This window comes from Rattus norvegicus, chromosome 4, assembly GCF_021556685.1.
Source record: "Rattus norvegicus strain SHRSP/BbbUtx chromosome 4, alternate assembly SHRSP_T2T, whole genome shotgun sequence".
In the NCBI taxonomy this organism is placed as follows: Eukaryota; Metazoa; Chordata; class Mammalia; order Rodentia; family Muridae; genus Rattus; species Rattus norvegicus.
In genome coordinates, this window is record NC_141537.1 from 106,093,348 (window position 1) to 106,120,042 (window position 26,695).

At 45.2% G+C, this 26,695-nt stretch overlaps 1 protein-coding gene and 1 pseudogene across 2 annotated transcripts in view; one reads left to right on the plus strand and one right to left on the minus strand.

The window, feature by feature from the left end:
- Kcmf1 (potassium channel modulatory factor 1) overlaps positions 1-13,244 on the minus strand; it is a 60,351-nt gene extending 47,107 nt beyond the window's left edge. Inside the window, exon 1 of one of the 2 annotated variants that reach the window (XM_087659237.1) lies at positions 12,500-12,816. Coding sequence is in view for 1 of the 2 variants with exons in the window: in NM_001128192.1 (NP_001121664.1) it covers positions 13,133-13,148 (16 nt within the window). In the remaining variant the exon portion in view is untranslated. Of the gene's footprint in view, positions 1-12,499; positions 12,817-13,132 lie in introns of those variants that run through there. The other variant, NM_001128192.1, reaches the window with a different exon arrangement.
- On the plus strand, positions 25,640-26,107 carry LOC120102170 (thymosin beta-10-like; annotated as a pseudogene).

Consider the following 26,695-nt stretch of genomic DNA (forward strand, 5'->3'; position numbering starts at 1 on the left):
GTTTCTACTCCCCGTTAAATAGTCCTAAGGCAGGACGTGGCCAACTCTGTCAGACTCATTTCCTCTTTTCCTACCCCAACCACTGTCCTCTAGCCATGAGGCCTCACCAAAAGCACTCCCAGTTTCAGGACCTGTACACCTGCTATACTCCCTTCTTTAACTATAATTTTCGTTTAAATGCCCCCTTTCATTTACATGTCTTCAGACCTCTCTTTAAAAGCCCCATCTTCATTCAGACAGGCCCTCTCTGATAACCTTATTTACAAGGAGCTCTATTCTTTTAACCTGTGTCCTGGGTTTCCCTAACACCTGCCACCTCCAAATGTTCTACTGCATACTTATGCTTTTATGGTTTATTGCAGAAACCTACAATTTTTTTCTGTAAAGAGCCAGATAGTAAATATTTCCAGTGGTTTTGTCAGAACTGCTCAACTCTGCTATTACAGTACAAATATAGCTTAGATATCTGACGCATAAATGACTAGATGTGGCTGTTTCCCCATAAAACTTTACAACAGCAGCCTACTGGGCCCACCCTCCCAAATCTCCAGTAGATAGATCTAGGCAGAACCAAAGCATCTATCTACCTTTACCAAGTTCTACAACCAAGAGTTCACCTCACATTTCAGTACTGTAACTGCCCCAGGATAGTTGTGAGTCCAATCCAACAGAAAAACTGAACTTACTTGGCCACTGAGGATAGGTGTTTGTTTTTAACTTAATGGGTAAGATTATCTGGAGTGAGGTATCACACTACATAGCCCTGGCTGTAAACTGACTAAGTAGACCAGGCTGGCCTCAAACTATGGAGATCAGTTTGCCTCTGCTTCCCAAGTGCTGGGACTAGAGGCGTGTACTACTTACTACTCCTAGTTTAATCACAGTCTTGAGGTGTACTTTTAGATGACATACCCACTTAGTGACACCCATACTAGTAGTTCTTGGACCACACTTAATAGACCACTGGGTAAGAATATCCAACCAGCCACGTGGTGGTGGTGTATGTCCTTAATCCCAGCACTTAGGAGGCAGAGGCAGTTCAAGGTCGTTTGGTCTACTACAAAGTGAGTTCTAGAACAGTCAGGGCTACACAGAGAAATCTGTCTGGCAGGGGGAAAAAAGAAGAAAAGAATACCTGGCTAATGGGTGGTGCAGAAAAAGAAAAGAATAACAAGGGGCTGGGGATTTAGCTCAGTGGTAGAGCCCTTACCTAGGAAGCGCAAGGCCCTGGGTTCGGTCCCCAGCTCCGAAAAAAAGAACCACAAAAAAAAAAAAAAAAAAAAAAAAGAAACAATAACAAAAAGCACCGAATGGTACTTGTAGTGTCTTAGACTGTTGAAAACAAATGTGATAACTGCATGTTGCTCCAGTGATCTGATGGGGCAGAACTGAATCTTCAGCAAAATAAAGGCAGAAAACATCAAGTCTTGACTTTCTAACAGATACAGGCCAGTGTTAAGGCACTTGACACCAAGCCAGATGCCTCGAGTTCAATTCCCAGTATCCACATGGTGAAAGGGGACAACTGTCTTCTGAACTCCATGGCATACATTCTATCACTGAACTCTACCCTCAAGGCCTGCATTTTAAGATGGGGATCTATAATTGATAGCAAGTATTAGACAGACAGACAGGGCAGCTACTTGGGAGCCAGAGATGGGCATCTCTGTAAGTTTGGGACTAACCTGGTCTACACAGAGTACCAGGACAGCTAGGTTTACATAAAGAGACTCGGTCTCAAAAAACTTAATAATAATAATAATAATAATAATAATAATAATAATAAGAAGAAGAAGAAGAAGAAGAAGAAGAAGCAGCAGCAGCAGATTAAGATTTTTCATCTTAATCTAAGATGGAAAAAACTCTGTCTCCATCAGAAACAACTCATCTTCCTTTGAATTTACTACTTTAGAACTTGCCCTGGGGGACCCATGAGCTGCTTTCATAAACTGCTCCTTGGAGCAGAAGCATTAAAACACCATCACCAACATCACTTTTAATGAAAAAGGTAATCCAGAATGTTACTAACTGCCCAGTAAGCAGAAGTACACCTAAGGACGTGATGAAAAGATAAACCGGCAGATCTAAGACGAAGCACAGGTGAGATCAGGTACAGCTGAGAAAAAGGTACAGTAAAGGGGCTGGAGAGATGGCTCAGCGGTTAGGAGTGCTGACTGCTCCTCCAGAGGTCCTGAGTTCAAGTCCCAGCAACCACATGGTGGCTCACAACCATCTGTAATGGGATCCGATGCCCCCTTCTGATGTGTCTGAAGACAGCTACAGTGTACTAATATACATAAAATAAATAATTCTTAAAAAAAAAAAAAAAAGATGCTCAACAGACTGAAGACTTCATTAAGGGTGGTAGAATACTTGCCCAGCCTGGACAAAGACTGGAGTTCAGTTCGCCAGCAGTACCAACAAACCAAACCAAACCAAAAGAAGCATTAACAAGTTTTTAAAGCAAGGTGTAGTGAAACATGCTCTCATGCACTTGGGATATGTGGGCAGGAGGATCGCAAGTTCAAAGTCATCTGTGACTACCCAGTGAAGTTGAGACCACCCTGGAAGATATGAACCCGGGGTCTTTTAAGATTTATTTTTATTTTATGTGTATGAGTGTTTTGCCTGCATGGTACCCTCTTGGAGTCTATCGTAACTCTCTAGCCCCTGAAACTAGGTCCTAAAACAAAAACAAGAAATACTGAATAATTCTAGCATTAGTTGCTGCATGTTAAAATGCTTTGGGTATTATTAACTTACTAAAATGAATTGCACCTGTGAAGCACAACGGCAATCCCAGCTTCTAGCTTTGCAGTGATGGCCGCAGGCCCTTCTCTCAGCACTTGGGAGGCAAAGACAAATCTCTGAGTTTGAGGCTATGCTGGTCTGCAGAGTGAGTTCCAGGACAGCCAGGGCTACACAGAGAAACTCTGTCTTGAAAATCAAAAATAAGCAAGCAATAATCCCAGCACCCAAGTTCATGGCCAGCTTAGGGTAACTGAGTCGCTCTTACTTTACCTTCTTCTCTACTTTTCCCAGGCCAGAGTAAGTGAATCTGACCTGTGCCACCACTGTCTATCCACATCTATATCCACAAGACACCACACAAATACCTATCAGATTCTGCAATGGTCAGCTGATCAGCGGATCTGAATACGTACACTTTTTATCCACCATCACACCAGAAAAAGGACAGTTTACAGCAACTCTTTTACTACAGTGTGTCTGCTTCCCTTGAACGGCCTTAGCTCCTCAGAGAGGACCCCATTTGCTTACACCGACAAGCGTGGACAAACATGGAGGGGATACTTGGACCAGAGTCTAGCTACTCAGCCCAGCAGTTGATAGTTATATAAGCAACAGGACTGTGTAAAGCTTGTAATGCAAAAACTAAGTGCTTTGAAAACAAAATTAAACATTTAATCCCTTGAGCTCTTTTCTTGATAAGTATCAAATATAATTACAAACCTATGAGGAATAATCTATTTTAACATACTTTTACATATGCAGATGTGTACTCAGACTTCAGAATACCTATGGTTTAATGCTGCAAAGGAAAGAAGTGAACTGCTGGGCAGACTAAGACTGAAATGTAAATGAAAATAAACTTAAGGGAGGAAGGCTCGTGCAAGTGTTGACAAAATATTAAAATACTTACACAGTTTAACTACCTTGTCGTAAAATATAAACTTCAAGATTAATTCCAGCACACTGGAAGAGAGCCCAACAGGAAAGCATTTAATTTCCAAACACATGCTTCAGACCTACTGAATATTAGCATCCTCTAGCAAGAGATCTACAAGTTTTAGCAAGCACTAGATGCCGCCAGGGTGGGTTGTCCATAAATATTCACTGAAGGAACAACTATAAGGACCAGCAAATTCAAACATAAAGTACAATTAGTACACAATTAACTTGAACCAGAAGCAGGGGTGAAACAAAACATCGTCCAGTGTTAGGCCAGGCCTTGCTCCTGGAACTCAGCTCCCCTAGATTGACTTTTCTCTACGTAGCTCATCGCTCTTCTAAAGTTCCTGTTCCTTTCCCACAGTCTCCCTTTCCTGTTAGTTAATCAGCATCCCAAATGAAAACAGGAGAGGATTTCCAGTCTTGGTTATTTTAGACAAATACTAACGAATCTCACAGATACTCATGGGGCAAGGAGCCAGACACTGGAGTGGTAAGCAGTAAGAAGCAGTAGGGTTCAAAGATAAGCCTACTCCTACCTAGCAAATAGATGGTGGGGAGGCCAAAAATAAACGATGTATACTGTAGAGTATAGGTAGAAATGCTACCCGAGGGCCCTCAACTCCACAGCACAGATGGCATTATATGGGCCTTTAAGGAACAGTAAGTAGTCAAATCATAGCCGAAAGGTAAATTATAGACCTTTAGTGGGTAGTGGGGATCCAAACTCAGGTGTTTATGTTATGTTTATGCAGAGTACTTTACCCAGTGAGCCATCTCCCCATCCTGAACTTAGTATTTAAAAGTGGCACATGCCCTTAATCCCAGCACTCTGGGAGTCAGAAGCAGGCGGTTCGAAGCCAAAGATACAGAGAAACCCTGTCTCAAAACACCAAAACAAACAAACAAACAAACAAACAAATAAAAATTCTTGGTCAAGGCCAGTGACTCCTCATAACTGTCAAGCCTGCCAGAGCCATCTTTCTTAGTTCTAGATCAGTCTGGGCTACTAACAAACAAACAAAAAACCCATAAAAAGTGGTCTCCTTAATGAAAACCCTTCAGCTATAGAAAGAGGGTACAAACCATGCCACTGGTGCTCAGTGTAAGACACAGAGAAACACACATACATGCACACATACAATTCAACAGAAGATAACCCACTGAGTTCAAGTTTTCCCCTCCCTAGCGGCAGTGATAAATTACAACGATCCAGCTACAGTTTCTCCCCACATTACTGTAACCACTGGCGAAGTCTGTTGAGACTATTGGTTGGCACCGTAGCCATGGATGAGACAATTTTGCATTACTGATAGGCTCATGAAGCTTCCCTTTGCTAAAATTAAAAACAGCTCTCTAGGCTGTGACCACCACTAAAGCACTAGGTGAGCCACGTGGTAGGGATGGCACCACACAGGAAGGTCACTCAGCAAAGCAGTTCATCTCTTGCTAAATGTACTGGACAGTGAGCTGCTGCCTCCTGGTGCCTGCTTCACAGGACGCTGTACCAGGCAGGCCTGAGTGGTGGTTTTCTGTTTCTGCACCAAGGCTATATATTCACTGCAAGGCTTCATGCCCACGGCTTTGCCTATGCCACATGTGCCTAGCCCTACAATCCCAAGCGTGCTTTGTGTGCTCTGGGCTTTCTTGACCGTTCACATCCTTCCCAAACCATTTCCCTAGGTAATCCAAGCCTCTGACTATCTGCTTTATTCTCTCTGACACATATCCTACATAACACACTGCAAAGAACACATGTAAACCTGTTGTGTTCTGTATACTTAGGGATTCTTTCTTCAACTTCAATGAATAACTTCAGTGACCCCCCCCCCCAAAAGCTATTTAAGGAATAAAAAGATTACAGCCCTTAGAACACTAAAATTAATACAAAATTACTATTTTGCAAATTTCTTTTTATTACAAAGAGCACTCTTTAACGAAGTAGAGAATGCTTCCTTTGAACACACATTCAAGAAAGTTACCCCACAGCATTTCTTATAATAAGGATAATTCAAAAACCTTCACTAAAAACAACTTTAGAGCCAGGCATGGTAACACACACCTGAAATCCCTGCACTCAGGAGGTAGGGGTAGAAGGTCAGGAGTCAAGGCTAGCCTTGGCAACATAGCTTATTTGAGGCCACTCTGGAATACCTGAGCCTCTGCTTAGAAACAGCAAAAGATAGTTGGAGCCCTGGCTGGGCGGTCAGGAGCACTGGCTGCTCTTCAGCAGACTGGGTTTGATTCTGAGCATCCAAATGACAGCACAAGCACCTGCAACTCCAGCTCCAGGAGATCCACTGCGTCTGCTGGCTCAATGCACAGTACACATTCATGCACACAGCAAAGGAACACATACACTAACTTTTAAAAAAGAAACAAAGCAGCCATGTGCACCAACAGGTGTCAGGGAGATACTCTGAAATTTAAGTCATGTCTGATTCATAAATGCATAGGCTTTTTGTCTACAAGGTTGCAAGCCAAACAAATGAATGTTTGGTCAGAAACTTCCTAAGTTTGTACTACAACAAAGTTTCCTTTCTTTAAACAAAATTATTGGTAACAGTCTGGGTCTGGTTCTTTCCTTTTATGTTTATTTTAGAGACAGGGTTTCAAGTAGCTATGCTGGCCATGAACTGACTGGTCTGCCTGCCTCAGCCGTCTGAGTGCACACATCCTAAAGCTGAGCAACAGAAAATCCCGAGATTAAAAGAAATTTATTTCTATTTAAGTCCCAAGTTAAAACAAGAAATTAATACTCTGAACTTAAACACAAAATGCCAATACATGGAAAAAGTGTATTTCAAACCGAACTTTATATGAAAAAAATCTAGAAATTAAAATACAGTGTGTTTTCTCATTAATTTATTATCTATTGTTTACGGAAAAGTCAAAGTAGTTGAGTATGATGGCTTATGCCCACAATTCCAACACTCAGAAGAAAAAAGGCTAACCTTGGCTATAAAATGAGTTTCAGGCCAGTTACGGACACACAGCAAACAAAACAAAAGAGAAAGTCAAAATAAATGTAATCTATGAAGTTAACACTATCTTACTACTGACAAGATCTTTGAACAGAGTCAAGATGATGGCACACAGTCTTTCAGGGAGTAGTAAAATTGTATGCTATCAAGCCTAGCTTTGAAGTCAAAAATCTGAGGGGAAAAAATTATTTCAATTCTCTTTTCATGTCTTAATGTGTGTTTACTGCTAAAGAGTATTTTTTGAAAAGAGAAAAATATACAAAAGGGCACGACTTTCAAAAAGTTGTAATTGATACTCTAACATATACACATACATTTGAACATGCTGTACACATTAAAAATAAATACATAATATTTTCTATAAAAAAATTGCTAGGTTTAATAGCACAAACCTGTAACTCCACCACTTGGGAGGCAGAGGCAGGAGTTCAAGGTCATCCTCAGTTATAGATCAAGTTTGGGTCACATGAAACCCTGTCTCAGAAAACCAAAGTTGAGGACCAGGGATGTGGCCCCATGGTAGATCTCTTAAATGTATACATAGTCCTGGGTTCAATTCCCAGTGCTGCAAAAGATATATAAACTGATACTAATTAGACTGATGGCTAGCAAAGTCCTGTGATCACATTTGTTAATAAATAGCATTAAATGTTTCTGAGAAACAAATAACAAATTGTCATCTATTCCATCTATCCACTTTCAGTACACAACTAAAAATCTTCAAAAAGTTAGTGGCAGAAGTCAGTAAATACAGCCTGGTGGCACAGACCTGTACCACAATGGAGGATGAAGCAAGAGGATCGCATGTTCAAGGCCTGCCTAAGACAGAGTAAGTTCATGAAGTAAAGAAAACGGTACCAAGACCGTTCCCATATCTACTATGCCATCCTCAGCACTGTAAATATAAGGAATATATTTCTACTTAAAACCTCGATCTCTTACTAATCACAGTGTAGAAAAGGGCTGGGGCTGAAGATGTTGGCAGACTGTAGCCTAGCATTGCATAAACACAACATGGTGATGTGTGCCTGTAATTCCAGCCTTAGGAGGTGGAAGCAGGATAAGAAGTTCAGAATCATCCTCAGTTACATAGGGAGTTAAAGGCCAATGCAGACTACATGAGACCCTGTCTCAGCTAAGTAAAGTGCTCTCACCAAACTGGTCGACCTGTCTGATGCCCAGGACTCCAGGAAGGGTGAGAGGAGAGAACCCACTTCTGAAGGCTGCCCTGGGCCTGCCACATGCAACTGCCATGCACACCACCATGTCTCTTGAACAAAGAAACACACTCACTATCTTTTTACCAGAGTGGCAGAGAACAACCTTAACTACTTGAAAGTGGGTACATCTAGTGATACACTTATAACCCCAAAACTTAGTCACCTAGGTAGAAAAACAGAAGTTCGAGGTCAGCCTGGACTATAAGAAACCCTGTTTTTATAAACAAACAAAAAACAAACAAACAAAAAAAAAAAAAAAAAAACAAACCAGGGGCTGGAGAGATGGCTCAGTGGTTAAGAGCACTGGCTGCTCTTTCAGAGGTCCTGAGTTCAATTCCCAGCAACCACATGGTGGCTCACAACCATCTGTAATGAGATCTGATGCCCTCTTCTGGTGTGTCTGAAGACAGCAACGGTGTACTCACATACATAAACTAAATAAATAAGGGGTTGGGGATTTAGCTCAGTGGTAGAGCACTTGCCTAGCAAGCGCAAGGCCCTGGGTTCGGTCCCCAACTCCGAAAAAAAAAAAGAAAAAAAATCTTTAAAAAAAAAAAAAAACAACAACAACAACAAAAACAAACCCAAACTAAAAAAAAAAAAAGCCCAAACTATTGGAATCAAAATATATTCATTCCCTCTCTAAACCTGTGGAAAATAAGGTAAGAAGTCTCATCAAGTAAAGGCATTTGCCACACAAGCCTGGTGAACATAGTTCAATCCTAGGAAGTCATAGGATATGGCTCTATAGTTAGAATATAGAACTGAGCTCAAAAGTTATCCCGACCCTCATGCACTGCTCCACACACCCTCTCTCACACATGTACACTAAATACGCCAAAACAGCTGTATGGACAGTCGGTGAGCACTTTGACAACCACTTGCTTATTATCGTTTTCTGTCAGCCTGCCTCAGGCTGCACTGCCTCCAGAGACTGTCTGCAAACACATCTTTCCTATCAGCTTGGAGTGAAAGTCCGTGTCTCCTCACATTCCTTGGTACCTAGCAGTACCTTTCACACAGTAAGGAAAACAGTCCAAGGATTTAAAGCTGCTATCTGTGTTAACTCAGGTAATCAACTACAACCCCCATAACTGAGCTCATGAGCTAAGTGATCTCACAGGTTTTTATTTACAAAGCTATTTCCTGGTCTTCAAACTCAGAATCACACACATTTCAAATATGTTGTTTTCCAAAACATGATGTTAAGAATTTTTGTATGTGTGATACAGGATTTTGCCTCAACCTCCTGACAGGGGTCTGGCAATACAGACAGGGACCTGAAGTGCTGTTTCTTTTGACTGAGTAGTACAACCAGGTTGGCAGTAAATTTCTAGGTTCAAGGGATCCTCCAGTCTTACTCTCTAAGAGTGGCTACGGCTAATACTAGGTGACATCATACATGCCTCCTTTTATTTTCCTTTGGTGCTGAAAAATAAACCCAAAGCTTTCGACGTAGGTTAAGCATGTCCTGCAAGGCCAGGGATGCAGCTTAGTTGGTAAGATGCTTACCCAGCATGTATGAAGCTCTGGGTTCAAGTCCCAACACTACATAAATCAGACATGGTGCTGAATGCCTGTGAGCTCAAGGTCACTCTTGGTCACAATAACTTCAAGGCCAGCCAGATACCTATTATACTGTCTCAAAAATAACAAGAAGCAGAACAACACGTGTGCTCTACAACTAAGCTATAGTCCTTGCCAGAGACAGTTTAAAAAAGAAACATGGAAAACAGAAAATGAGTGGGTTTGGTGTAAGACCCAAAACTAGATACTGTTGATATAGACAACATAGAGTGGCCTGGTGCTAGTTAGACCTGGGAAACGTTTGCTAACATGGTAAGCACATTTCAAAACGAGCTGAAAGGGAGGCCCTGGAATTCTCCCCAGTCAAATCATGTAGCAAATAGGAACTTCACTGTGGTGGAGAACCGCCCTCCACTAACACCTACCTGAAAAGGCAGGAGCTTATTCCCCAGCCCTCTTCCCAATCTATGCTGTGCTCCCTCATAAGGTGCAGGAGTTGGTCAGTTCCTGCACCTGCTCATGACCCAGTAGAAATGCAGACATACCAAGGGTATGTCTGGGCCCTTCCTGGTCTCCCACCAGTTCCAGGACCCTCAGCTGTATAGCTCCACTAGGTCAGACAAACTACAGTGCTTGGATCAATTTTGGCCACCACCAATTCTCGATGGGCCCCACCAGCTAAAAATGGCTTTTACATCTTTAAATGGTGGTGATGGCAACGTTTCAAGGAACCATATTTCATGACACATGAAAGTTTTATGAAATTCAAATGTCAGTGTCCATAAATAAGGTTTTAAGTGGAACACAGCCATAACTTGATTAGGTGGCTTCCATATGACAACTGTGACAGTGACAGACTATAGTTGGTTAAGCCTATAACGTTTTCTACCTGGCCCTTTACTTTAGAGAAAGTGGGTTAACTCTGGCCTAGAGCATTCTCTGTGTCCTTGGCTGCATCCATTTTTCTCAGAGTAGTCCAGTGCTTGATCTTGATGGGTGTTCATCTTGGGGCTGTGTGGTCCAATGTTATATCATCTGTATACTACAGAGCAATTGGTTAGAGTTGGGAGAAGACAAAGTAACAAGTTATTTGTACACTTAAGGCTGTAAAGCAAGACCTAGGCAAGTACATTACAGGCTGTTCAGCTCTGTCCTGAACTAGACTACAACATCCAGTTCTGGGTCATACTCCCAAGGAAAACAACTGCAGAGAATGTAAGGACAGATGATTAAAAGAGCAAAATCTAGACCACTAATAAGTGCTGTGCTAAGTGAGATGGCTCAGAAGGGAGGCAGATATAGGAAGGCTGAATACAAGAAGGTGCCTGAAAAGTATGAAGCCAGTCTAGTGTGCATAGTAAGTTCAGACCAGCCAAGAATAGGTACCGTGATCCCTGTCTCACAATGAAATAAACAGGTTTAGCTGGTCCAAAGAGAAAAGTAAACAAAAATCTGAGCTTGTACCCTATATATTGTACCCTATATTTGAGATTGTCAAATCCTTCCTGATGAAAATAATTACTGCCTGAAATAATATACTACAAAATATAGACAAATCTCATGAACAGATGTGATACTAAAACTATCATTCCTGCTTTAGGCCAAAAACTAGACCCTTAAACTAACCCTGTTAAAGGTCTGCGAGCACACACCTTTAATCACAGTTCTGGGGAGGCAAAAGCAGGCAGAACTCTTGAGTTCCAGGCCAGTCAGTGCTACTTAGTGAGACACTGTCTAAAATAAATAAAGAAATAACTTTAATTAATGTATGTATGTAAATATAAAAATCACTTGTCAAACATTGTGCATTAAGTTGCCAAGACAGGTGTTGAAAGTTTCAAGATGTCAAGTAATTAAAAAGTATCCTTACCAGGACCAAAGAGGGAAAGATGGGCTCAGATCACACAATGTGTATTTTATTAAAGGATGCTGTATCTACCTAAACCATGTCAATGGCTCAAACACATCATCTGAGGGTACTTTTCCAGGATACTGCATCAGGGTATTCAGTCCAGATGCTGCTTCCTTAAGGCAAGGAGCAGACCTCAGACACCCATCTCATCAGACTGTTTTTCTGATATTTTAATCTGGTTCCTCAGTTAGAGCCTACACCCCGTGCTCACTTTCACTTTGTCTTGAAGGTGATCAATACACCAACTGATGCCAACCTTACCATCTCCAAATGGAATGATTATAACCTTAATTAAAACTTTTTTCAAATTGCACTGATAAGGAACACATTCCCATTAAGCATATAAAATGGTTTAACAGGTGAGTTCCCAAAAATTTCTTTTCATCCATCTGATTGAGGCTAAATTAAGTACCCTGCTATTTCAAAATGTCCAACATAAGAACAGTAATCAAAAATGCTCCAAGAAGTTTCTTTCCTGTTAGTTTTTTTTTTAGAGAATCACCAAACACAAAATGTTCGATCTCAATCTTGCCTTTAGAAATGCAAATTCTGAAACTTTCACTAAATGTATGTTAACTGAACTGAGTTTTTCACCATAGAAAATCCAAGGTCTGTACTTCCCTAAGAATGTCCTGCCTGCGAGAGAATCTTCCTCCTCAAACTTTTTCTACTTCCAAAACACCTTTACTGGACTTGAAAATCTAAGGGATACAATACTTTCAGGTCACGTATACAATCTTCCATTACCCGTACTGAAATAAACTTTTCACTGAGTCGGTGAGACTACTTTTTAAGGTAAAATCTGCTGTAGTGAAACAAAGAGAACCTAACCCCCTCCCCCTTCCTAAACCATATGGTAGTAAATTCGAGTTAACTTATTTTTCACCAGTTCATCGCCCATCCATCGGCCTTAAAACACTTGTGCCTTTGTGCCGTGGGGCTGGGACGTGAGTGGTCTGATTCTTAACCACAGAACCCTAGCGTGTTTCCTTCCACAGGGCACCGCGGAAGTCCAAACGCCCCCGACTGTAAGCCTGCTTCGGTGGGCAGCGCACGCGGGTGAGGGCCCGGGGCCGGCCGGGAGCAAGTTCCGCTCTGGCGAGGTGACCGAGCAGAGAGTTTGCTCGCCGCGGCTGGGCTGGATCCGCCCCGGGAACTTGGCTTACCCGAGCCCAGGGACGCGCCGAGGCCTACCGCGAGGCCGGGCGAGCTCCAGTCACCGAGGGCTGCCCGAGCCCGGGCCGCGGCGCCTTCCCACCCGCACGGCCGCGGCCCTCAGGTGGGGCCGCGGCTCGCCCGCGGTCTCCCAGAGACCGGACGCGCCCGCGGGGCCCGGACCCCATTCCCCGGTCGCGGCCGCACGCCCGCGACCCGGCTCGGCCACCGCGCCGGGCTCTTCCGGGAGCCGCCGCAGCTAGGCCGCGCCGGGGCCCCGCGGTTCCCCCGGGCGGGCCGGCCGGGCCTTGGGCGTCCGGTATGTGTCCCGAGGGCCAGGCTCCCGCCGGTAACGGGCCTCGCCGCCTCCCCTCCCCCTCTCCCGCCCCATGACAGTGCAAAGCCTCCGGCCGCCCGGCCGCCCCGCCTCCGGCTCCAGGCCCAGCTCAGGGCCGCGGCCGCAAGCCACGGTTGCGGCCGCCGCTCCCGCTCGCTCTTCGGGCCGCGGTCGCCTCGGGTTCCTTAGCCCCGCGACTCGGACCCGGCCTGCGTCCCCGCTGGTGCCCCGCTGCCCTCAGCGGCGCCGGGACCTCGGGCGGGGTAGGCCGAGGCCCAAGCGGTGGGGGCGGGGGCTCGGCTCTCACCTTCATGTCGGGACATCCTAGTTCAGACGCTGGCGGCGCGGCCCCTCCCGGGCTCCCGGCTGCAGTGTGCCCCCACCGCGGGCTCCCGGCGCTGCCCGCGCCCGGCCGGCCGACTCCCACTCGACTCCCGGGCTCGGCCGCGGGGGCGGGGTGGGCAGGGGAGCGCTCCCGCGGCGGCGGCGGCGGCGGCGGCGGGGAGGCGGCGCGGGGCGGGAATGGGGCCGGGCCTGAGCTCCTCCAGGAGGCGGGTCCGACGCGGCCGCGGCTCCGCCGGCGCCCGCCGTGACTCGGTCACTCTCGGGCCCCCGCCGGCTCCCGGCAGCGGCGCGGCGTCCGCAAATCCCGCTCGTCCCCTCCCCCGGCCCGCCCCCCGCCCGTCTCCCGGCTCGGGCCGCCGCCTCCTCCTCCTCCTCCTCCTCCTCCTCCTCCTCTTCCTCCTCTTCCGCCTCCTTCCGCCCGCACGCCCGCCCCGCCTCTCGCCGCCCTGAGGCCCCGCGGCCGGCGGGCGACCGTGCTTGGCGGCGGCCCGGCCGCTGTCTCGCAGCACCCGAGCCCAGCCGCGGCCCGCCACGCTGCGCGTGGGGAGGACGAGGACACGAAACGCCCCTGAGGTGGCTCCCTAGCGCCTGGGCGCGTGGCTGCCAGGCCATCGCAGACCTCCCGGGGACGTGTGTTTGTGTGCTGCTTTGAAAGCCGGGGATCCAGAAGGGAAAGGCAGTCGGGACTCCTCCGGGGCTCTCGTGTCCCCAGATCTACGGGAGATCGAGGCCTAGCGAGCCGGCTCGGTTGCCGGGCCGCCACCCGCTCCAATGCGCTGCCGGGAAAACTTGGTGGGCTTCGGGGCTAGTTTGCTTCTGGCACGTGGACTGCTTCTCTGTATGTGCATGTCTTTCCCTCCAACCTTACCCAGGCTCCTTACAGTCTACTTTCTCTTTAGGGCATTACTAACTCAGCAAACACTTCAGACTACCCCTGACCACGTGTCAGTGATGGCGTGGCGCAGGTAGAACAGATCGCGCCCTGGAGTTAAGACACGTTCAGTCCTGGCATTCTGGTTCTGATATGCTTGGTGTAACCTTGGACAAGTGACTTAACCTTGCTGAGCCTTCGCTCTTATTGGTTCGCTTTTGGTAGTTAATTTTGTCTGGGTACACTCGAAATTGAACACAGTTCCCTGCTAAGTTTACTGAAACTAGGGTCCAGGGTACTGCTTGCTTTGTCGATTTTCCTAATTTGCCCACCCTCCACTGGCTGTGGCACCTGGACAAAGCGTTGGTTGCCTTAGCTTCTGTGGCTTTCAAAAAGGACAAGCATATCAACAGATGCAGAGGAGAGATACAGTACCAAAACTCGGCATGTAGAATAGCTAGCAGAGGAAGGACCCTGTTTGTTACACTATTAAAAATGATTTAAGATATGCCTGTTTTGGGCTGGAGAGATGGCTCAGCGGTTAATAGCACTGACTGCTCTTCCTGAGGTCCTGAGTTCAAATCCCAGCAACCACATGGTGGCTTAGAACCATCTGTAATGAGATCTGATGCCCTCTTCTGGTATGTCTGAAGCAGCTACAGTATACTTATATATAATAAATAAATCTAAAAAAAAAGATATGCCTGTTTTTAAAAAATATTAGGTTTAATCCAAGAGAACACGTAGTAGGTCATTCCTGTCTATTAAAGGAACCGTTTATAGCTGTAATTGATGATATTTTTAATAAGGATCATATTTTTAATTTGGGTATGGTCTTGAGACAGGCCCGAGCCTGTCCTTGAATTGCTTATGTAGTTGAGTATGCCCTTCCCCACCTCCCCCAGTGCTGGAATTAAAAGCACCTTCCATCATACCCCCACCTAATTTGGGTTTAAATGAAGACTAGATAACCAGACATAATCTTGTTTTGTGTGTGAGTCTGTGTGTGTGTGTGTGTGCGTGTGTAATTCCCTATACTAAGGGGTTACAAAGGGACAACAGGGTTTGTAGTTAGCCTGATCAACAGCCTGTTTAGTGGATCCTTTCTGAGGACCCTAAGCATTTATCATCATCATCATCATTATTGGCAAGGGATCCCAAGTTTCAGTAAAGTTCCCTGAACTTTTTGAGCTATGAAAGTCAGGCTAGCAGCTCTTTTTTTTTTTTTCTTTTTCTTTTTCAATGCTTAGTGTTTTATTTAATAAAACCAGCCATTCGCACACTTGGAAACCGCACACTTCATTCACCCTTCCCTTCCAGTTTCCAACTGCAGCACCTTTCACCGCCAATGCTAACCAACCACTTAGGCTAGCAGCTCTTAACAACCCCCACCCGCACCCCAAGTGCACTTACAGGTCTGTTGAGTGAATGATGGTTTTATATAAATTTTATATAAATTATATCAAAGTTTTTAAGCAATCCTGTAAAAATGCTGGAGAAATTAAAGTAGCTAACAAAAGCAACACCTCCAGAATGGAATATCAGTAAGTATAAAAAAGGAGACTATTCAGGAAGAAGGGGACTGGAGCTGGGAGGTGGAGTGTGTATGGAAAAGTTCTAAGGAAACTCAGTGTTATGTACATGAATGTTGCTAGGGAAAGGAAACCTTAGGAAACAAGTCTTACTGTACTGAGGGGTTAGCTAGTCTTGTTGGTGAGAGGAAACAGCTTTGTCTGACCCCCCGAGGGACTACCATCAGCTCTTTGACTGATTTCATTGTTTTCAATTGGGCAAAAGTAAGAAAATGAGCATAAAAATCTCTTCCTATTCCAGTAAGATTAGGCTGGATCATTAGGTTTTATGAACTCGAGCTAGTTAAAGGTTGAGCTTTAAGTTCCAAACAAACCAAAACCCAGTCTTCTGGTGGTAAGTTTCCATTGGTTTAGCATTTGGAAAGTGGGGGCAGGAGTTCAAGGCCTGGGCTTGCTGGGTAGCTCTTGAACCACAAGCTTCCTTGGGACTCATACTGTGAAGGAGAGATTCAACTACTCAGCCACTTGCACACAGCAGTCAAGGTCTCAGAAACGAATGAAATCATTTATGTCCCTCGCTGCTAAATGGGAAATGCTTTATTTAAAAAAAAAAAAAAATACCTGGCGTGGTACACTTCTAAAGCAGAGACAAGCAGATGGCTGTGAGTACAAGGCCAGCCTGTGTTGCAGAATGTTAACGTACCTCCAAAAAGGGTAACTTAAAATCCTTAGACCAAATTGTTCAGCCAGTGAATTCTTGGTTCTTTTTTTTTCTTTTTTCTTTTTTTTTTTTTTTCCCGGAGCTGGGGACCGAACCCAGGGCCTTGTGCTTCCTAGGTAAGCGCTCTACCACTGAGCTAAATCCCCAGCCCCCAGTGAATTCTTTTCTTCATCAAACTGGCTTTAAATTTAGTGTTCTGCCTCAGCCTACCAAATCCCGGGATTACAGGCACAAATCACCATGTATAATCACTTGCAAGACCTTATTTTATTTCTTGGTATCCCAGCCTGTCCTTGAGTCTCCAGACCTCCCGGCGCCCCATGCCTTCTTCTTCTCCCCATGCCGCCTTGGTTTCTCCTGTGTCCAGTTGAAAGTGACAAGTGTCTTTACCAAACTAACCGGTGTTCTGTAGATGGCCAGTTAACAGCAGTTTTAAAGGATAAATCCTACTGAGATTTAAATACCATCTGTGGAGCAGCAGACAACAGCTTCCCATTGTCAACCTTTTTGTCTCTGTTTTTCTGTACTTTAAGGCATTAAAATTAGGGGAAGTGAGCCAGGCGTGGCTTGGGACGAAGAGGCAGGCATATCTCAGGCCAGCCTGGTCTCCATGGAGAGCTCCAGGACCGCCAGCAGAGCTACACTGGGAGACCCTGCCTCAGGAAAAAGGGGGAGGGAGTGTCCACGAGTCCTGTTAAAGTACACAAATGACATGAGGAATCCCATACAGCCGAGGATTGTAAGCTAGATAGTCGTCTACTGAGGACTTTTGAGATCACAGGGATATTCTGTACAATAATTGTAATCTTGACATTGCTGGGTATGCTTGTCAGAAGTATGAACCACAATAAAACTGTCCTTAAGCAAGAAAATCAATAGTGTATGGGCACAGTGGCTCAAGCTTTTAATCCCAGCACTCAAGAGACAGAGTCAATGTGATTGCTGTGGGTTCAAGGCCAGCCTGATTTACATATGAGATTTTACCTCAAAAGTGTGAGTAGAGGTAACTCTGCAGTTGAGAACACTAAAATCAGATGACCTACAAACACCTGTAACTTCAGTTCCAGGGGATACCATGCTCTCTTCTGGCCTCTGCAGTCACCCACACATGTGAGGTGCACATACATAAATAAAACTAAGCTGTGTGGGCTTGGTTTGTTAAAGAAGAAAAGATCTACTTAGCAAGTTCCAGGCCAGCCCTCTCCTAAGGAAAAGATGCAGTAGTGACACACGGGCATCAGGAGTTCAAGGCCCTGGTCTATAGATAGAGTTCCAGGATAGCCAGGTCTACACAGAGAAACCCTGTCTCCAAAAACAAACAAGAGCAAGAGCTGGGTGTGTGGTGCATTCCTGTTCTGGCACTCAGGAGTCAGGACAAAGCCAGCTAAGCTCTACTGACCCCTGTCTCAAAAATACAAACAAACAAAGAAACACCAAAAGGTCTGGGAAGATGGCTCCATGATAAGATCACTTGTTCACCCAGAAAATCAATTCACAGCACCCAGGTCTGGCTCTCCACAAATGCCTACAATTCCAGTTCCAGGGCACCTGTCACCAAAGCATCTGCGGCATATGCACATAAATTGAGACTTGAAAAACCAACAGTGAGTTCCTGTGATCTGAAGGTAGGGCTGTAGTTAACTGAAGGCTGGATGTGCTTCCCAGCATCCTGACTTTCTGCTGATCCTTTGTCTCCTTGTCTCATGTTGATTTCTGCCCCTGGGCCCCTGCACTTGCTCTCTGTTCTGTTTATCGGGAGATCAGATAATTTAAGCCCCAGTTTAAGTCCATATTCCTTGTAAGCTTTTTCTGTTTGCTCAGTCTGTTCTTGTTCAAGTGTGCGTGCTCTCTCTCTCTCTCTCTGAGATGTTTTTCATCTTTTTGGTAGACTGAGGGGGCAGGAACCACAGGCCCTCCTTCCTTCACCAGGATACACTAGTGATGAGTGAATGGATTAATCACCTGGAGCCCAGATGAAGTGGGATCATAATCAGAGGCAAGGCATTCTGGACTGTGGTGAGGATGAGGTGACTTGACAGCATTGTTGGGGAGCTTCTTGAGAAAATGGTTTGGAGATAATTGGTAAAGGTTTATAATATTTTCCTGCTTTTCATGTATGTATCTGGCACATGTGTGCATGCATGATTATGATTTGGATGCACATACATGTGTGGAGGCCAAAGGTTAATATCATGAATCATCTTTACTTGGCACGTCCACCTTATTCATTGACACAAGGTCTCTCAATCAAACCCAGAGCTCACCGATACAGCTGGTCTTTGGATTTCTGGAGTTTGGAGTGCTGACTTCGCCCCCTCCCCCAACTTTCATGGAAAGTGGTTTACCCACCGTAGAGATAATCTTTTGTGCATTGTGCAGAGGCATCCATCTGTCAGTAAAAATGCTGATTAGCCAATGAGCAGGGACAAGGTTAGAAGGTGGGACATCCAGCAGAGAGAGAGGAATTCTGGATTTGAATCAGACTTGGGAGATTCTCCCACAACACTGGAGGAGACAGACACATGAAACTGAGGACCAGGTAGCTAGCCATGTGGCATGACTTAGAGTAAATGAGTAGTTAAATTATGAACCAGTTGGGGAACAAGCAAAACTTTATTCATGGCCTAGAAACTTTATTCATGAAATATTAAGTCTCAGAGTTGTTATTTCTTGGAACAAAGAGGATGAGTAGAAACACAATTTACAGATGGCTTTAGCTACAACCCACTGAGGACTAGGAATGGGTTCCTAACTCTCTTATATAACAGTCTAAGCGGGCCTGAAGAGATGGCTCAGAGACTAAAAGTGCTCTTGCAGAGGAACCAGGCTTGGTTCATCTACACGTGTGGCTCATAACCACTCATTACTCCAGTTTCAGGAGGTTCATGAGTATAAACATAAGGGACTGAAGAAATGGCTCAGTGGCTACTGCTAAGTGCTGTGCTTTCAAAGGACCTGAACTTGTGTTAAGTCCAGTTCCAGGGCCTTTTTGGGCACCCCAAAACTCAAGTGTACACACACACACATTTTTTTAAAGAATTTATGTATATAAGGATGCTGTTGCTGTCTTCAGACACACCAGAAGAAGGCGCCAGATCCCATTACAGATGGCTGTGAACCACCATGTGGGAATTGCTGGGAATTGAACTCAGGACCTCTGGAAGAGCAATCAGTGCTCTTAACTGCTGAGCCATCTCTTCAGCCCCAGACACACATTTAATCTTAATAAGTATATCTGGGTGCTAGTGGTGCATGCCTTTAATTCTAGGACTTAGAAGGCAGAACCAGGCAGATCTCTGAGTTCAAGAACAGCCTGGTCTTCAGAATAATTTCCAGGATAGCCAGGGATATACAGAGAAACCCTCAAAAAACCAACAATAGCAAAATAAGTTTTAATCTGAGAACAGAACTGCGTTGGAGCTCTGTTAATAAAATGCTTGCCTAACATGCAGGAAGTCCTGGGTTTGCTCTTCTGCACTACTTGCCATGTATACTAGGTGTAGTGAGAACAACAGTCCATAGGTGGAGGCAGGAGTATCGATTTCAAGGTCATCTTTAGCTTTGTAGTTCAAGGACAGCTGAGTTACTGGAGACTCAAAATAAAAAACCCAGGAAGTGAGGATAATAGGTGTCAGTGGAGAAGGACATCTATAGCACACTCTCACCAAGGCTAGGGGACCATTGTGGGAGAGAGAAGAGATGATGAGAGACAGAGGTCAGGGTGGACAGGAGTGCAGTGTCAGTGTGACAGTTCCAGTGCATGCAGGGCCTCAAAGCAGGGGTGGATGCCTGGAAAGACCAAGCCAGGCATCAGTCAACATAAGTTCCACCCGACCGTGGAACTAAGAACAGTGGATGGCTTCTCGGGGAGGGAGAGTCAGTTTTATATAAGGGTGTGGCTCTTAGTAGGTCGGCCATGTTACAGTGGAGAGCCCCACTCCCAGACACAACAGGAACTGATGGGTTATTAAACATAAAAGAAGACACACACTTGGGATAGGCAGGTGGAGTGGGTCTGGGAGGGGCTGGGGGAAGAGTGAAGATGAATGTGATCAACATACCCTGTGAATTCCCAAAGAATAAAGCATTTCACTTTTTAATAAAATGGGGGGCCGGAAAGTTAGTTAAAAGCCTTTACTTCGGGCTGGAGAGATGGCTCAGTGGTTAGAGCACCGACTGCTCTTCCTCAGGTCCTGAGTTCAAATCCCAACAACCACATGGTGGCTCACAACCATCTATAATGGGATCTGATGCCCTCTTCTGGTGTGTCTGAAGACAGCTACAGTGTACTTAGATATAATAAATAAAAAAAAAAATTAAAAAAAAAAAAAACGCCTTTACTTCTCTTGCAGAGTACTCCATTCTTATTGAAAGTCCAGTTCAAAGAATCTGATATCCTCTTCTGGCCTCTTTCTGGATACCAAGCACACATGCTACACACACACACACACACACACACACACACACACACACACACATTCAGGCAAAACATTCATCCATATAAAACTTTAAAAATCTTAAAGAAGGGTTGGTAAGATGGCCAAGTGCATTTACTGCTCTTGCAGAGGACCAGAGTTTGGTTCCTAGCACCCACATGGCAGCTCACAACCACCTGTAGCTCCCAATGGCTTCTGCCAGCACTGCACACATGGTGCGCTTAAATACAAGGAGGCAACCCTCACACATGTAAAATATTTTTTTAAAATCTTAAATAAAACAAAAATTTAAGAACAGTAGGACCAACCAAAGACAAAGGCCATTCAGTGGTTCTGGGTAGGTTTCTAACAATCCCAAACACCCACCATTTTAAACTTCTGTGCCCCATGCCCCAAGCACACTATGCGTCAGCGAAGCAGTGTTTAAACGAGCTCTGTAAGCTGAGTGTGGTGGACTCCATAATCACAGTGCTTTGGGGATAGAAGCAAGAGAATTAGTTCAAGATCACCTTTGCTGCATAGTGTTTGAAGTCAGCCTAGGCTACATGAAACACTGTTCAAAACACTAAAGTGGGGGTGTGCTTCAGGTGATGAATTTATGTGGCATCCTTTTGTCGGTGGTCATGCTGATCTATTTTCTGTCCTTCCTATTATCAGAGTATTTACTGTCAGGTGATGCTGGGAAGTAATCGAAGTGGAAACTTAACGGTTCTTTAGGAAGTCTGTTGGATAGTGTTTTGCTGGGGCAAACATTTGAAGGAGTGTTTTCCTAAAGTGGACACAGGTGAAAGACTAAGGCAGACTCATGAGGGAATGTTTTGCTGAAGCAGACACAGGAGAGAGGATGTTTTGCTAAAACAAACACGTAAAAGGACATGTGATGAAGGATTCTTGACTAACAACGCACATGTATTGGTCCAGCTTTCGTTGCATAGTTGAGCTGCATTTGTTGGGACTCCACACACACACAGACACACACACACACACACACACACACACACACACACACACACACCACAATTTCTGGTGGCATGCTGCAGTTTCTTATGGCTTCCAAGCACTTGGGCTGATTGGCAGAGTGATGTCAGCTGAGACAGATGCATGTGCTGAGGTAAGACCCATGGAGGACACGTGATATTTGGAGGATACAGAAAGAACTCTATGGACAGTGATGAAGGCTGAGCTAGCCTTGCTTATAGCGCTAGCTGTGTAAAGCTTGTGGGTCCTGTATCTTTGCTTGTCTGAGAGAGGCACAGCTGAGAGCTCTGGCATTCTTCCTGGGCCCTTGTGCTGACTCGAGCCGAGACTGAGGCCTGGTTGTTTCTGCTAGGTAGTGCCAATGTTGCTGATTCGTGTTTGCTATTCTGACTCTACTGAACTGGACTTCTGGCGTATCCATGAAGTGGTTGGGAATGAAGTTCAAGCTGCTGTTACTAACCTATGAACTGAACTGCCGATTTCCAGACAACAGAGATAGGAGTTGCTCCAAAGAACTTTTCTAAACAGGTCCACTTTCCCCTTATCCTTTCTTTCCCACTACCTCTGGTAGGTGGTGGACTAAAACAGAGTTTAAAGCATTTAAAGAATCACCATTAAGGGCTGGAAAGATGGCTCAGCATTTAAGAGCACTAACTGCTCTTCCAACGGTCCTGAGTTCAATTCCCAGCAACCACATGGTGGCTCACAACCATCAGATGCCCTCTTCTGGTGTGTCTCAAGACAGTGACAGTACTCACATACGTGAAATAAATCTTTAAAAAGGGAAATTAAAGTTGCAATTGTTATTGAGGACAGGAAATGTTTAAAGTCGGGACAATGAGGATGAGGAGTGTGAGGAGCTGAGCCAACCATACAGCGCGTGTTACCAGGAGTTAAAAGGAGAACTAAACAGATAAAGCTAGAAGGGGACATCAAGGAGCTCTGCAGGAAGCAAGGAGTGGCTTTAGGGCTGGGAACAAGCTCAGTAGAGAGGCACTTACCCGGTATATAGAAAACTCTGGTTCCATCCCCAGCATGGTGGAAAGTTCAGTTATAGAGAATGAGAAATAACCATAAGATAGGATTTAAAGTGTCAGGTACAGGCACAGGAAGGACATGATGTGGAAGTAGCTGAACCTGGAGTTAAGACTGCTGGGTACCGTGAGATTGGAAGTGAAGGTTTGAATGAGAATGTTCTTCATAGGCTCAAGGTATGTGAATATTTGGGTCCCCGAAGGAGGTGCTGATGGGTTCTTATCCCCCTGGAACATAAGCTCAAACAAATTCTATAAGGTGCCTTGGTCATGTTGTTTTATCATTGCAATGGAGAAATAACCAATAAGGGGAGAGAACCCAGAGGTGATCAAGGGACCAGATGTCACATACTTGTCTTACGCTTTCCAGGCTCTAGAAAGTGGAAGGAATCTGTGGTTAGCTTCTGTGGGGGCTCTGAGGTTCAGGAGGGCTCAGATGCTAGCTTTACTCCTGACCAGCTATGTGGCTTTGGAAGGTGAGTCTTAATGTCTCACTTGCCTTGTCAATAAAGAGAAGATACCATACCTAAGCCGCTCTTGATTTGTTTTGTTTTACATTGATTTACCCTGTATGGAGGAAGACATGTGTGCCACAGTGCATGTATGCATGTCAGAGGACAACCTGTGGGAATCAATTCTCTCCTTTTTCAACGTGGGTTCTGGTGATCAAATTCAGGCCATTAGACTCAGAGGCAAGCACCACTTGATAGTCAGGTGGTGTACCCACAATCCTAGCACTTGAAAGGTAGATGGGGAAGGAATTCAAGATCATCCTTGGCTACATATGGAGTTCAGGCTGGGACAGATGAAACTCTGTTTCAAACAGATACACACACACACACACACACACACACACACACACACACACACAAATGGTGCTACACATGTAATTCCAACACCAGGCAAGCTGATGCAGGAGGATCTCAAAACTGAAGAACCTGGACAATGGGATGATGCATACATATATATGTTTGTACACAGAAGTACAGATGTGTAATAATACATAAATAGAATGTAATATATATTTAAAAACAGAAACCAGAAAAGGGGTATAGCTCAGACATAGAGCACTTGTCCAACATGTATAAAGTTCTTCAAAATGGCCTAAAAAGAGAGACCGGTGGGCCTACAGGATGCTTGATGCCCCGCCCGGAATTGTAGCAGTAATTTGGCTAATCCCTCTGTGCTCCTGATGGGCCACACACATGTACCTACTCAAGAGCTATCTGGATTCATGAATGAAATAACACACACACACACACACACACACACACACACACACACACACACACACACACCAGTTAAATTTGAATGCTTTGACTAGCTCAAAGGCTGGGCAGTTCTAATCCTTTCTACTGCTAGCAAACATTTCCCTCCAGTACTCCTGAGTTAACATCTTTAAAATCTATATTTCATCTCTGCTACCCCAAATGTAATTGGGGAAGTGGCCCATGTGGCCACTTTCCCTAATTCTCACATGTTGGTGGGCCTTTAGGTCTGGTCTTTCTTCTTCCCTGTAATGGTGATTGATCTCTGCCTTCCTCTCTCCCAGTTCCTAGCCCATGCAAATCTAAAAGTTCCACCTCTCTTTGCCCGGCTATTGGCTCTTTAGCAATGATCAAAAACCTATTGGGGACAAAGACCTTCAGCATTTAGACACGCAGACTCCTGATTTGAGAGGCCAGATTAATTCAAAGCTTTAGAACTAATCCCCAACATCCCATATCACTGAGGGAAGTCAGGGCAGGAACTGAAGCTGAAACACGCAGGAATTCTGCTTGCTTGCTTTCTCTCTCTCTCTCTCTCTCTCTCTCTCTCTCTCTCTCTCTCTCTCCCTTTCTTCCTTTCTTTCTTTCTTGACAATCTTGTTATGTAATCCTGGCTGTCCTGGAACTCACTGTGTCGACCAGGCTGGCCTCAATCTCATAGAGATCTCCCTGTAGCTGCCTCCCGAGTACTGAGACATGTACCACCACATCTGACTATGGTGGAGTAGAAGGATTTTTTTTAAAGGGTTTATGGAGAAACTGAGGCATGGGATGGGGAATAAGCTAGTCAATCCAATTGGCCCAGCCAGGAGGTGGCCAGAGTGCTGTCTCAGCGTCACAGTCCTGAGTGCAGCCCCTAAGCATGCTGCTCAGAGATGAGTTAACAAAGAAACTGGAACTAGAACTCTTCTGGTGTTGCTGGCTTCTAGCTTGTAGCTGCTTCTTTAGGGTCCTTGCTCTACCTGACCAGTTTCTATTGCCTTTGTTCATCAATTCTTCTTCCAGGAAGGGTAAAGAGCAGGGAGGAAGTCAGGAGATAAATATTAAATGTCCCTGAACTAGATCAACTCCATCAGAATATCTGAGGGTGAGGCCCAAGGATCCACCATTGAAAAGACATCCCCACCTGAATCCTGATAATGCAATACATTGGAAAAAAATCCCCACTAACCACTCAGGACTTCTTTCACAATACTTCCCCCATTAGACCATCCCGTGCCATTCATATGTTTGCCATTTACAGACTTAGAGTTCCACTTACACTTGACTTTCACAATGCCCCTTGGATTCTGACTTGTAAAATGAGTAAATGATGGTGTCCTTATCCTCATACCAATACTTTGCTCTGTCTCACTAAGCTGCCAAATTCTTCATGAAGCTGATTCCTATTTCAACTGAGACTTCAAAACACAATTCAAAAACATTTACATACCTACATAGAATGATCCTCAGGGGACAGGACAGTGTATGGGTACCCTACACAACATTAGAATTAGAGGTTCTATTAAAACATAAGGGACTGGAGCCAGGTGCGGTGTTGTAATCTAAGCATTTAGGAAATGGTGGTGCTACCTGGGACATTGGGATTCCCTTCGGGTTCCTTAGTACTGTTAATAAAAGAATGTAAGGGTCCCTTGCTGCAGCAACGCGAGTGGGAATACCTGGAGCGCAAGCTCGGAACGAGAATCCTCGAGTTGTAAGAAAATGGCAGACAAGCCGGACATGGGGGAAATCGCCAGCTTCGGTAAGGCCAAGCTGAAGAAAACCGAGACGCAGGAGAAGAACACCCTGCCGACCAAAGAGACCATTGAACCGGAAAAGACGAGTGAAATCTCCTAAAAGCCTAGGAAGATTTCCCCACCCTACCTCTTCATCTCCAAGACCCCCTCGTGATGTGGAGAAAGAGCCACCTGCAAGATGGACGCCAGTCACGAGCTGCACTGTGAACCCTGGCACTCCGCGCCGATGCCACCGGCCCGTGACTCTCTGAAGGGGACCTCCCCCAACTAATTGGACTGCCAAATTTCACCGGTTTGTCCTGGGATATTATAGAAAATTATTTGTATGATTGATGAAAATAAAACATACCTCGTGGCAAAATAAATAAATGAATGAATGAAAGAAAGAATGTAAGGGCCGATGAGATGGCTCAGCGGGTAAAGCCTCCTGCAGCCAAGCCTGAAGAGCTGAGTTCAACCACAGAACCCATGTATAGGAAGGGGATACTCAACATCTGTGCCGTGGAGTCCCTGGAAGCTCTGTGGCAGAACCCCAGGGATGGTCTGACTGAAGGGAGGAGTGCATTTTCTCAGTAGAGGGACACTTATTTCTCCCATCTCTTTAGCTCGGCTTCAGGTGGATCAGCCTTCCTGAGACAAGCCTCTACCAGGTGATTGGTAGGTGTCTCAGTTTACTTTCTATTGCTGTGATAAACACCTTAACCAACAGTAAGTTCGGGGAGGTGAGGATTTATTTCATTTTATAGTCCATCACTGAGGAAAGTCATAGCAGGAGCTCAAGGCAGGAACTGAGGCAGAGGCCATGGAAGAATGCTGCTTACTCGTTTGTTCCCCATGGCTTGCTCAATTGCTTTCTTGTACAACTCAGTACCCACTACTGAGGCATGGCACTACCTCTGGTTGGCTAGAACCTACCCCATCAGCCATCGAAAAAGAAACAATAGGC